This window comes from Arachis stenosperma, chromosome 10, assembly GCF_014773155.1.
Source record: "Arachis stenosperma cultivar V10309 chromosome 10, arast.V10309.gnm1.PFL2, whole genome shotgun sequence".
Taxonomy (NCBI): Eukaryota; Viridiplantae; Streptophyta; class Magnoliopsida; order Fabales; family Fabaceae; genus Arachis; species Arachis stenosperma.
In genome coordinates, this window is record NC_080386.1 from 16,113,701 (window position 1) to 16,126,266 (window position 12,566).

General features: G+C 35.0%; 1 protein-coding gene and 1 pseudogene across 1 annotated transcript; one reads left to right on the forward strand and one right to left on the reverse strand.

Annotated features, from left to right (window-relative positions):
- The first annotated feature begins 1,993 nt into the window (after positions 1–1,993).
- LOC130957940 (malate synthase, glyoxysomal-like) lies at positions 1,994–5,153 on the forward strand. Its single transcript, XM_057884802.1, has 4 exons — positions 1,994–2,390; positions 3,209–3,534; positions 3,629–3,959; positions 4,497–5,153. The coding sequence occupies exons 1-4, from the start codon at positions 2,001–2,003 to the stop codon at positions 5,151–5,153; spliced, it is 1,704 nt and encodes a 567-aa protein (XP_057740785.1). The 5' UTR covers positions 1,994–2,000.
- Positions 5,154–9,960: 4,807 nt separating this feature from the next.
- On the reverse strand, positions 9,961–11,646 carry LOC130956820 (CASP-like protein 2B1; annotated as a pseudogene).
- Positions 11,647–12,566: the final 920 nt, after the last annotated feature.

Sequence of the window (12,566 nt, forward strand, 5' to 3'; positions counted from 1 at the left end):
TGAGCCGGAATGGCTGATATGGATGTTGATCCATGGATGAGAATTCATGCATGTTTATGCTGAATTATTGATAATTGTGATTTGCACTTCCACTATCAGAGATACGAGTTTCCCTGGGTAGTAGCAGTGGCTAGCCACCACGTGCTCCAGGTGGAGGTTTGAGACTCTGTTGACCCTATGTCATAAGTGTGGCCGGGCACTGTGAAAGACCCGGATGAGCTCGCTCCCGAAATATTCACCAGTGAGGGTGATGGATATGGATCATGTTTATGATCAAGTTTATAACGAGTATAACTCGAGTTGGGGATGCGCGACAGAGGGACAGTCCAATGGTTAGCGACCAGGACTTGTCGGGTTGGCTCTATAACCGACAAGATGATATCATCGGCCATTAGGGACAGGCATTCATCATATGCATACTATGTGAATTGTTTGAGATTGCCTATTTGACTGCATATTACTTGCTAATTGTCTAAATGTCTTAACTGCTCCTATTTGTATATTCTTTGTCTGATATAACTGTGTTTGCTATAATATACTCCTGCTGGTGGTTGGGAGGTTTGAAGGAATTGGAAAGGGAAGTATTAGTTAGACTGAAGAATCTTTAGTCAGATGCCCTTATATGGTTTAGCTTGTTTATAAGCTTTGATATTTTCTGGGGGAAGTTCTAGGATTGCCTTTGGCTTTCCTCTATTATTATGTATTATATATGTGGAAGCTGTTACCATGCTGGGGACCTCTGGTTCTCACCCATGCGGATTTTGTGGTTTTCAGATGCAGGACGCACGGTTTCCCGCTGAGGCATGCTGGAGACTTCTAGATTTGCGAAGATTCCTTGTTCTTGGGGAATATGTTTTTGGGTTATATGTTTTGCTTAGATACTTATATCTCCATTAAATAATACAAACTGTGATGACTCCTCTTATGGGAGATTTTGGAGAATAGGTTTTATGTATTTGTGTCCCTTTGGGTTTCCTTTGGGGTTTTCATCATTTTATCATATGTATATATATTGCTATGCTCGGACCGGTTATCTTCGCAGCCGGATTTTGAGTCTTTATATTCCTGTTTTTGACACTCAGTTGTACATATATAATCTCGCGTTAGTTTATCCTTGTTCGTTACGTTAACGATCGGAGTGTTGCGCTTTTGAGTTGCGGTTTTTGTTTACCCCTTTTTCTACAAAGGCTCCTAGTTATAATCAATCATTCATACTACTATACGTACTAATTTTTTTATCTTAGAGGTCGTAATACCTTGCCATCTCTAAATTATGACTTAAGCATAAGACTCTGTATGGTAGGGTGTTACAGTTTACAACACTACACTTCAATTCAATTCAAATTTATCAACAATCAATAAAAGTTTGCATCTTTTCTTTTCCTATTTTTTCACAATTTTATCAAACAAATCAGACGATTCAATTTCTACCTTTTTAATTATACGGTTCTATATTTAAAAATGACACTCCAATAATTTACATTTTAAAAAAATTTCATTACCATTTCAATATCAAAAACAAAAAAATGTATACAAATACAAACAACACATTCTATTAAAATAAATAAATAAAAAATAAATCATTCAAATATATATTGGTACAAAGCTAATTATCAGCATGGGGTATCTGAAGAGATTGCATGGCTATATTTGCTCAAGGGATGAAGTCTATCATGGGATAAGAGTGTGGTGTTGTTGAATTTTGTGCCCTCATTGAGAAGTGTGATAGGTTACGCCATTGATGATGTGGGTGACATTTGTCTTGTAGAACTAAAAGATTTGAGATAATTCATTTCCTATTTTGTATCGGTTTGTATGATGACTCTGATTGTTTTCGTAACATTACCTATCCAACTTGCTCCCGTTTCTCTATTGGCTCTATAAATTCTAACTAGCCCTTCCCCTCAAGACACATTCCATATTTTCATACAAGAACCAATACTATTACTATAGGCACGTAGAAGGGGAAACAAAGGTTAATAAAACAAAAAAGGAAAGGGATGGATACTGGAACCTATGGATATCCCAAACAAGGAGTGAAAAAGATTGATCCGTCCTATGATGTTCCAGAAGGAGTGGACATTCGGGGAAGATATGATGAGGAGTTTGCAAAAATCCTCACAAAGGATGCTCTGAAGTTTGTTGCTGAGTTGCAACGTGAGTTCAGGAGCCATATAAGGTATGCTATGGAGTGCAGAAAAGAGGCAAAGAGGAGGTACAATGAAGGGGCTCTGCCGGGGTTCGATCCGGCGACGAGGTACATAAGGGAAGGGGAGTGGGTGTGTGCACCGGTTCCACCGGCTGTGGCTGATAGGAAGGTAGAGATCACAGGACCTGTGGAGAGGAAGATGGTTATCAATGCTCTCAACTCTGGAGCTAAAGTCTTTATGGTTAGTACTAATTACCAACACATCTTTATGCGCATTTGCAGTGTTTTACGATGGGGTATCCATTTTACATGGAATAAAATGTGTCGACTCATTCATTATTTACTATTGGAATGGATTTCAGTAGAGTCTATATTCTATTCATTGAAAGATAATGGATAAGTCAACAATATTGTATATCTAAAATGAATGAATTAGTGAAGAAATTAATTAAATGATAAAATGAGAGATAAATCAATAATCATCATTGAATTTGTAATTCTTATCATGTAAACTCTATTATCTTAATTTAAAACTGATTAATATTTCACTTTATTATTTTATTAATTCTCTCCCTTTGAGGAGTTTGATCCAAAATCAATATATCAAACATTTATTTAGTACTTTCTTTTAAAAAAAACACTATACTATACGTAAATTGTATAATCGTCACTCCACGCATGCTCTTACAAAAAAGAATTTTTTTTTACCAGTACACTTGATTTTTAGATATTTTAGGAGTTATGAAGATGGGCCAGGATAATGATTAAGAGGAGATATTCCTATCTTATAAGAGATGTGAAGTGATAGAAACTAACAACTTTTGTGATTTCTAATTATCAATTAATCATTATTAGTATTTTTAATAGTGTGAAAATTTATATAATAATATAAAATTATTTATTTTTTTTATTAAATAATGATTAAATTTTAATAAATGTGCTCGTCCCTAGACTTTCTCATAAGAGATTGTGTTTATGTTGGGGTGATGTTCAAATAACATTTCAGATTTGGAACCAAAACAATGAAAAGTTACTGTTTGTTAAAATTTCGATTTGTAGGCTGATTTTGAAGATGCACTCTCACCAAGATGGGAGAATCTTATGAGGGGTCAAGTGAACTTGAAGGATGCAGTGGCTGGGACTATAACCTTCAACGACAAAGCCAGGAACAAGGTTTACAAGCTCAACGATCAGACAGCTAAGCTTTTTGTCAGACCAAGAGGTTGGCACCTACCCGAGGCCCATATTTTCATTGATGGTGAACCAGCAACCGGTTGCCTTGTTGATTTTGGCCTCTACTTCTACCAAAATCATGCACAGTTCCGCCAGACTCAGGGTGCAGGCTTTGGCCCTTTCTTCTATCTTCCAAAAATGGAGCACTCAAGGTAAAGAACAAAGCTAGCTCTAGCTGAAAGCTAGAGATTTTATGTTTAGGAGTTTATATAGAATACAATCAAACAAGTAATTTGTGATTGACAGGGAAGCTAAGATATGGAATAATGTGTTTGAGAGGGCAGAGAAGATGGCAGGCATAGAAAGGGGAAGCATACGGGCCACTGTTCTGATTGAAACACTTCCTGCTGTGTTTCAAATGAACGAAATTCTGCATGAGCTGAGGGACCACTCCGTTGGTCTCAACTGTGGCCGTTGGGATTACATTTTCAGTTATGTCAAGACCTTCCAAGCTCACCCGGATCGGCTGCTCCCGGACAGGGTTCTTGTTGGCATGACTCAGCAATTCATGAAGAGCTACTCTGACCTTCTCATCCGGACGTGTCATAGGCATGGCGTGCATGCTATGGGAGGCATGGTATGTATATGTGATAAATTTGGGAGAAAATGGTAATGTCACTCTTTTTCTATAATGTCACTCCATACATACTTTTGCATTGTATGTTTGCATGAATTTATAGAAAAAATGAAGGAATAAAAATAGAAATGACAATATCCATTCTCTGAATTTGGTTCACTACAAGAATAAGTTCTCTAATGTCAAAATTGCATATGGCTTTAACAAACATGTTTTCATTGCTTGGACAGGAAAATAAGATGATGGCATTGAAATCAAAGTATAACATGTTAAGTTCACATGAAATTTTGAAGCTGACCAGAGTTTACTACTATGCAGCATTCTTAATTTCTAGTGGTAGTTCTAACTTTTAAGTGAAGGGTATATGGACTATATAATTTAGATGCTAACTGACTAGTATCAAATTGAACATTAAGGATAACAATCACAAGGCTAGATTGAAAATTTAGCTGAAACTGTTTAAACCAAATTGAGGCAAGCCATACATGAAGGTGGTTTTTTGTTGAAAATGTTTCTTAAGTTTATATTCTTTACCAGGCAGCTCAAATTCCAAGTAGAGATGATCCAGCTGCTAATGAGGCAGCACTGGAACTGGTAAGGAAGGACAAACTAAGAGAAGTAAAGGCAGGGCACGACGGAACATGGGCAGCACACCCCGGTCTGATACTAGCCTGCGTGGAGGTTTTTAACAACAACATGGGCAATGCTCCTAATCAGATCAAGGACGCGAAGCGCGATGATGCTGCAAGCATAACTGAAGAAGACCTCTTGCAAATACCTAGAGGTGTACGTACAATGGATGGTCTCCGCTTGAATACACGTGTCGGTATTCAGTATGTGGCGGCATGGCTCACTGGATCTGGTTCAGTTCCTCTTTACAACCTCATGGAAGATGCTGCCACTGCTGAGATTAGCAGGGTGCAGAACTGGCAGTGGATCAAGTATGGAGTGGAGTTGGATGGGGATGGACTCGGAGTAAGAGTGAGCAAGGAGCTCTTCAGCCGAGTGGTTGAGGAAGAGATGGCTAGGATTGAAAGTGAGGTGGGAAAAGATAAATTCAAGAAGGGAATGTATAAGGAGGCTTGCAAGATCTTCAAAAGGCAGTGCACTGCTCCAACACTGGATGATTTTCTGACCCTGGATGCCTACAATTACATAGTCATACAACACCCCAAGGGACCAGCAAAGCTTTGAATTCTGAAATGCTTCATTATGTCTAATAGTTTGCTGTTAGTTTGGATGGTGTCTTATACTCTTATGTAAGACGTTAATTCAGTCTTTATATTTTCATTATATTTATGTACACAAGAAACCGGCTCCACCTAGTGGGATAAGGTTTTGTTGTTTTATCATGTACACAAGAAAAGGAGGAGAAGGGAAAGTTGAGGTGTTGCTATTTTAAATAAAGATGGAACATTGCTATCTGCTTGAGCAGAAACTAAACCCCGTAACCAAGATTAGTTATGAGTCTCACCATATCAGTCTTCTGCAACCTAGTTTTAGAACGATAACTCCAAGATTTTCTTCCTCGTGGATTCAGTAAGGGGATATGAGCAAGTCATGAGCCAATATAATGGTTAGCTAAAATTTTCATCAATTAGATAGGAGTTGGTTCAAAACTTACACCCAATCAAAAGCCAACCCAAAAATAGAAGCTTCTGGATAAGATTCTACAGCTTCAATAACAGCATGTTCATGCATTTTCTAAATCAATTATTCTTCATATACAAGTTATTTACACATACAAGTCATTTACATTCACGCGACCTGCCAAGTTCTTCTCCTCCTCCTCCTTCTTCTTCTTCTCTTTACACTTCGTCATCTTCTTCTTCTTCTCTTTTTTTTTCTCATTTGTTATAGTCATCTTCTTCTTCTTACACCTCTTCCTCCTCCTCCTCCTCCTTTTTTCGTTGGACTTTTTTATTCTTATTCATTTTTCTCCTTCTCGTCCATCATCTTCATCATCATGATCATCATTGTTATAGAGTACACACACAATATATATATACTAGCAGAAGACCCGTGCATTGCACGGGTTGAAAATTTCGGTTCTTCTCAATGTTTTTGGATTGTCACTTTTTAAGTTAATAAAAAGTACTTTTGTTGTTTAATTCTTAACTAAATGTAACAGATTTGTTTACTCTATCACTACTCAATACATAAGTATTTTTTCCTAACTCTTCATAGTTGCATAAGTATCGTTACTTTTCAAAACATTAATTTTGATGAGCACGTCTTAGAATTGGCTATAGAAATCCTGTCTCATAGAACATTGTATTTTGTTCAACTTCATAAATTATGCAACAACAAATACAACTTAAAAATATAAACAACACAATTAAGAAGATAAACATAAATAAGAACAAAAACCAATATAATTTATGTATATAAAAAGAATTCTTTCATCGCATTAAAATTTAAGGAAGGGAGCAATTGAAATTGAACCGTATAAGATTTTATAGGGTTTTTCACATATTACAACAAAAATATATTATTATTCAAATGCATAAAATTAAATCTTCTAACATTGAGATAAATAAGAGTCAAAATTGAGAAAAATCATCAGTAATCAAAAGAGTAAAAATTGCTTTAGTTTCATACTTGAACCTAAACAAATAATATCAAGTTTAAAAAAAATTTCATACACATACGCAAGTCGCAAATTTATTGACCTAAGATCTCAAATGCAAGTAATTATCCTAACACAATAAGAACAGAGTTATTATTATAAAATATATAGTTAAACATATTCTACAGCAAATCAACTATTCATAAGTAAACTGTTCGAATTGAATCACAAGAGCCTGAAAAATATGATAAGTGAACGAAGTTATTAATCCACTCGAAAACAACTTATTAACTAATAATTTGATTATGCGTATAATGTTAATACAACTCCTTGTGTTTTAAAATAACAAAATTATATTGTTAATTAGATTCAAAAAAATATCTATAAATTAATGTTATTCTAATATACGTTAATAATACATGGTGTCCTAAATTTTTTTTCTTGTTAAAAATTTTTATTTATAATTGTGCCATTAATATCACAATTGTGTATTTAGAGAATTGCGTATTTGACTCTCAAATTGACACTCAAATTGACACGAGAGAGAACTAATAAGATCTAAATGTTTTTTAAATTACTTTATCCAATAAAAAAACAATCGATCGAATAGAAAATCATGACTGATTTTGTGGTATACACATATCCTTGTCAACACTTTAAGTATATGCCTTAGTAGGAACACTATCAAAAGAAGATAAACACATGCACCAAAAGAGGAAATTATTAATAATATGATACAACTGATAAGTGTCTTAAAATTAATCCAAAACACAAACATATAGAACAGGTAACATTTCAGAAAACTCACTAACACATAGAAATGATTAGTTTGGTGTCACAATACCAATGCTAAAATGATCAAAGATTAGTGCACATTTCCATTTAATTCCTAACAACAGTTCTTTATAACCTCATGGGTAACTGTTTATAACCTCATGGGTAATACTCATGTTAAACTAAGGTAACAATGAGTATTTATAATCCGAAAAGTAAAAAATAATTTAATAAAGGAACAACTGCCAGCCAGAACATTTATTGCACTGAGAGTTAATATTTTGAAACCCTTTGAAAATCTGAGTGAACTCTATGTCTACCTAAGTCCTCACCAGAGGCCCCTGCTGCTACTCATATAATATCTTCAATAAGTGCAAAGTTCTCCAATATATCAACATGAGCACCACTCTGGGTTCCCCTTCCTTCGAGAAGATTAGCCGGAGCAGTGTCTTTATACTCCCTTACGAACGTTTAGATGCTTGAAGGATTAAAGCGGGTTTTTTCCCGCCAGCCTCTTGCACAAATGAAACCAGCGCTTAAAACAGGAACGGTTTCATCCCAATTGGCATTATAAACTCCATCCTTTAAAAAAGAGTCCTCATCTCCACCAATTGCTGATGTGTCAATCTGAAACGGAATGTAGCATTCCGATTGGAAGGTTGACTTATAAACATAGACTCTTTACGTTGGAATCCCGACCCCATACATAGAGTAAATCTCCATATTTGGAGCATGTGGTAATCTGCAGCAGCAGGACAAAAATATAACACAAACCATAAAGAGAAGTAGTATGAATAAACTACGGATTTTAAAAGACAGCAGGATACGACATTATAGAAGATAGCAAAAGCAGGAATCTATCAATGCCCCAAACCAAGGTAATAAAATGATTAATTACGTAGTAGCTATGTGCCAACAATAGTCAAATTCTAGATTGGCAGTCTTCTTGTGTGCAACTTCTACAAAATGTTTACTAAAGCAATTAAGTATAGGATCTCACCTTGTTTCTAAGGGGTTAGACCAATATTTGTAATGCTTGTATTTTGGGTCATCCAAATTATCAGCAATCCCACGAGACAGTTTTCTAATAATAATGTTTATTTAACTCATTTTGTGCACTGTAATAAACTTCATTATTTCTAAATTTATTCCAGAACTTATAGTTATATACTTTAAATACTCAAACTAATTTTAGACATTATACTTATATTATTGCTGTAGCTTTTTCCAACAACAAATTGAAGAAAAGAAAGACCCAATAGAGCAAGGGTCCCAATAAATGAATACATCATAAGAAAACTTAAATAAATCTAATGCCTACTAACCTGTCGAAGCTATTGGATCACCTCACAATTGCCATAATGAAAGCAAAAAGACATCTCCATGACCACAAATCTAGCTTTTCAATTTGACCCATATTCCAATCAGCAATCACTCCCACAAATCATCTCCCTCCCTAAATCCTACCCTAAATCAAGTGTGTATGAGTATTAATAGCTCAATAGTTCAGTGTACATTATAGAAAATTGAGTATTAAAATCAACGGAAAATTACAAAACTCATATTTAAAACACGCAAACCCCAATGGGAAATCAGGAACACAATTGCAAACTCTAATAAAATCACTGCATACTGAAAACGAAGAACCTAACAGAAAATCGAAAAAGAATCTCTCTTCATGAAGACAGAGTTCAGAAAAAGAATCAAAATTATTCAAAGCTACTATGAATTACATATTAGAAAACCAAATCCAATCTGATGCCTACAATTTCTAGGATATTCAGAGAGCATTTGAAGTGTTTTTATATGGATTGTATATAGATCTTATTATGTGTCTCACTTTCATTTGTGTTTTTTTTCACATGCTTCTGTTCCAATTGTTGCTAGAACCAAAAAATTAGCCAGGTTTTAACTAACAAACCTAAAAGAAGTATGCATCTATGTACAACACAGGTATATTTCTTTAATCTCCAAATAAAAATTAATCAATTAGGAAGTGAAGTAAATAAAGAGTTATCTTTATCTAACCAAAGTAATTAAGTACCTAAAATTAGCTAATTACCATACAATCAAATTAAATATCAATGAAACCCGTTAAACCTTAAAACCCAATGATAGAACAGCACAAGCAATACTAATGAATTAAGTGTTTTGCATCATCCTAATTAAGGCACTTGTTTCCTTTTTACTCTAGGAAGATCAGATACAGATAAAAATGACAAAAATATGGCCTCATAAAAAGGGATAGTTAAGAATGAAGGCGAAATATATCAAACTTACACTGGGGGCAACAACAGGAAGGCAGAAATTATGCTTCCTGAGCAAGAGAAAAGAAAGTAATTAAGATCAATCATGATATAGTAGATACAATTGAAGTAATTAATTTATAAGAGTACTCCGTACAGAATGGAAGGTAGAAAAAATATTAGAAGTCAAGGCTCTCTGAAACACAAAATAGAGAAAACCCATCATAAAAAAGGGAAGGAATAGCAACTTGCAACAATCCAGGACGAAATCAAGACACAATTTTTCGCACTTCAACTAGGGAAAGCAAAAACAGATCGAAATAACACAATTCTTTAGGGTTTAAAGAATTTTCCACTGTTTTAACACAATAGTTTTTCGAAATTGAAATCATAAAAAGGCATAATACAACAGTTAGAAATATAAGAGATAAATAGCTCCAATCTGAAGCAAATGGTGAAAAAAAAGACAGAACAACAACACTTATTAATTATAGTGTTCAACACCCAAGTAAACAGAAGGAAAAAAAGATTCAGACAAGGAAAAAAGAAATAAATAAAAGAGAGAAACAAAATATGTATTTAGAAGTAAATAATCAAGAAGATAAAATACCATAAAATAAGAAAACCAGAAAAAATATATATATTGCCACTCAGGTTATATCACTATGGACATAATGACAAATTACTTTTTTATTATGTCTTTGCATGAATTTATAACAAAAATAAATGATATTAATCAATATGGCAACAAAATTCTTGAGGAAAAAGCAAGATGTTGATGAATCTTGATAATCTTGTGTTTTGACCACAATGTATAAGACAACAAAAAAAAGTAGGATGTGATCTTTCAAATATAGAAGGGTACCTGATCAGCAGAGAAAATGGCCCAAGCTAAGGGGCTTGTTGAAGAGAACACTTCCCCTAACCAAACTCACAACACAACGGAGTCCTTGAATCAAAGAGTATCCAGCAGCCAAACCATTAGCAACTACCAAGAATCTGCAAAGTTTTTTAATCCATCAAAAACTAATGAATTTGGACAACAAAACATGCAACACTTTTATTGCTAGAAATTAACATAGAACATAGATAAATAGATACTTACACCAAAGCCTTAACATCAGTGAATTTAGCTTCCTTCTCAAAGGAGAAAAACACCTTCACTTGTGAATCAGTTCCATAAGAACAGCTGCAACAACTCCAAGACCAAGAATCATAAACCTTAACACCAACTCAGCTATCTTGATCCTCTTATCCAACAATTTCAGGTTTGTGCTATGGTACATTGGAGCTGTTCCAGGACTAACACCTACACCCAAATAGCTCATTTTCTCTAGACACTAACAATGCAAAAGAAAACAATGGATATGAACACCAACCACTAAATTCTTCACCACTTAAATAGACACGGGTTTTAGTTCAACACCCAAGAAAACAGAAGGAAAAAAAGATCCAGACAAGGAAAAAAGGAATAAATAAAAGAGAAAAACAAAATATGTATTTAGAAAGTAAATGATCAAGAAGATAAAATACCATAAAAATCAGAAAACCAGAAAAAAAAACAATAAACCAGTGAATACAATTGCATCCTATAAATACACTAACTTATTTTTACACACCTATAAACTTATTCAACAAAACTATCAAAATAGCTATAATAACTAACTTCTTTATCCATTATTAGAAGCCGAAGAAAAGCATGTTCTTCATTCTCCTCCCTATGATCAATTAAACTCCTCATTCCGATGATTCTAAGTGTTATCTTCTAACATTCCTTCCAGGGGGTGAGATTAGAGAGGAGCTTTTTTGAATCAGTTGACACTAAGCATAGTTCATTTGTTTCATCTATCACACAAGCAGCAATACAAACAAAACCACCCAATTTTCAGAAGGAAATCAGAAGGGAACGGATAAACAGGACCAAAAACAATTACTGTTACTGGAACACAACATCTTATATCGAAACAAAAAATCCAATTTTCAAAATAGAATCAGAAAAGAACGCCCAAACAGGGACAAAAACAAATCTTGTTAATTGAAAGGAAACTTGAGTATCAAAGTAAACAAATATCAAAGAATCTGAAATAAGTCATAACCACTACATACCTACATCACAGGAAATTCGGACTGAACAGTGAAACACGTCACATGATGGAAGGGGACAGAGAAAGGACAGGGCCGCCGTAAAAATTCCCACCTAACTTGTTGTTTCCCAAGATAAGAGAGCGGCAGAGTGACATGAAGCCTAGGCTGATTTCCTCTTGAGAACTACCACTGATCTTTAAATGAATCTGACAAATCAGACCAAAAAAAATTTGTTCCCAGCATCCTTTTCCATGAACCCTAATCGCACAGGTAGCTATATCAATAAGGGTTAGGAAAAGAAAGAAACCTGAAACACCAAGATATCATAGCCAAAAACAGATCCAAGATGGGGAAGAACTGGGAATGGAGATTGAAGCTTACCGAATGAATGGATTGATGAGAGTAAGGCTTGTCAGTCAGTATCCACGCATCTACTGCTCTCAACTCTGTTCTTGCTTCTTCATCTTGATTCAATCCGTATTCTATAAAAATACTCTAACCAAATCGCCTTCAATGACGTATTTGGAGACTTCATCTCTAAGAGTGATGAGATCCTCTTCGCTGAGATCCTTAGTGACCTTGTTGTCCATGCTTATATCGCAGAGAATCTTGCGAGCTCTGCTCCTTCCGATTCCATGGATGTACTGTAGCGAGAACTCAATTTTCTTGTTGTTCGGAATCTCCACTCCGCCAACTCGAGCGCACTCTATGCTTAACTCTCTCACCTGAGCACACAAACTCAAAAGTAAACAAACAAATTTCAGAAATGTAAGGTAGAGTTTGTTTTATGTTACCTTGGGAGGGTTGAGAACAGGGAAATAGACGGCTCTGGAAAGAGGTCTAGGGTTTGAGATTAGGGCGAGAGAGGGAGCTATAGGCATCGCTAGCGTTTGTGCCATGCTCGAGTTGTTCTTCTTCTTTCTCTGCTGCTAA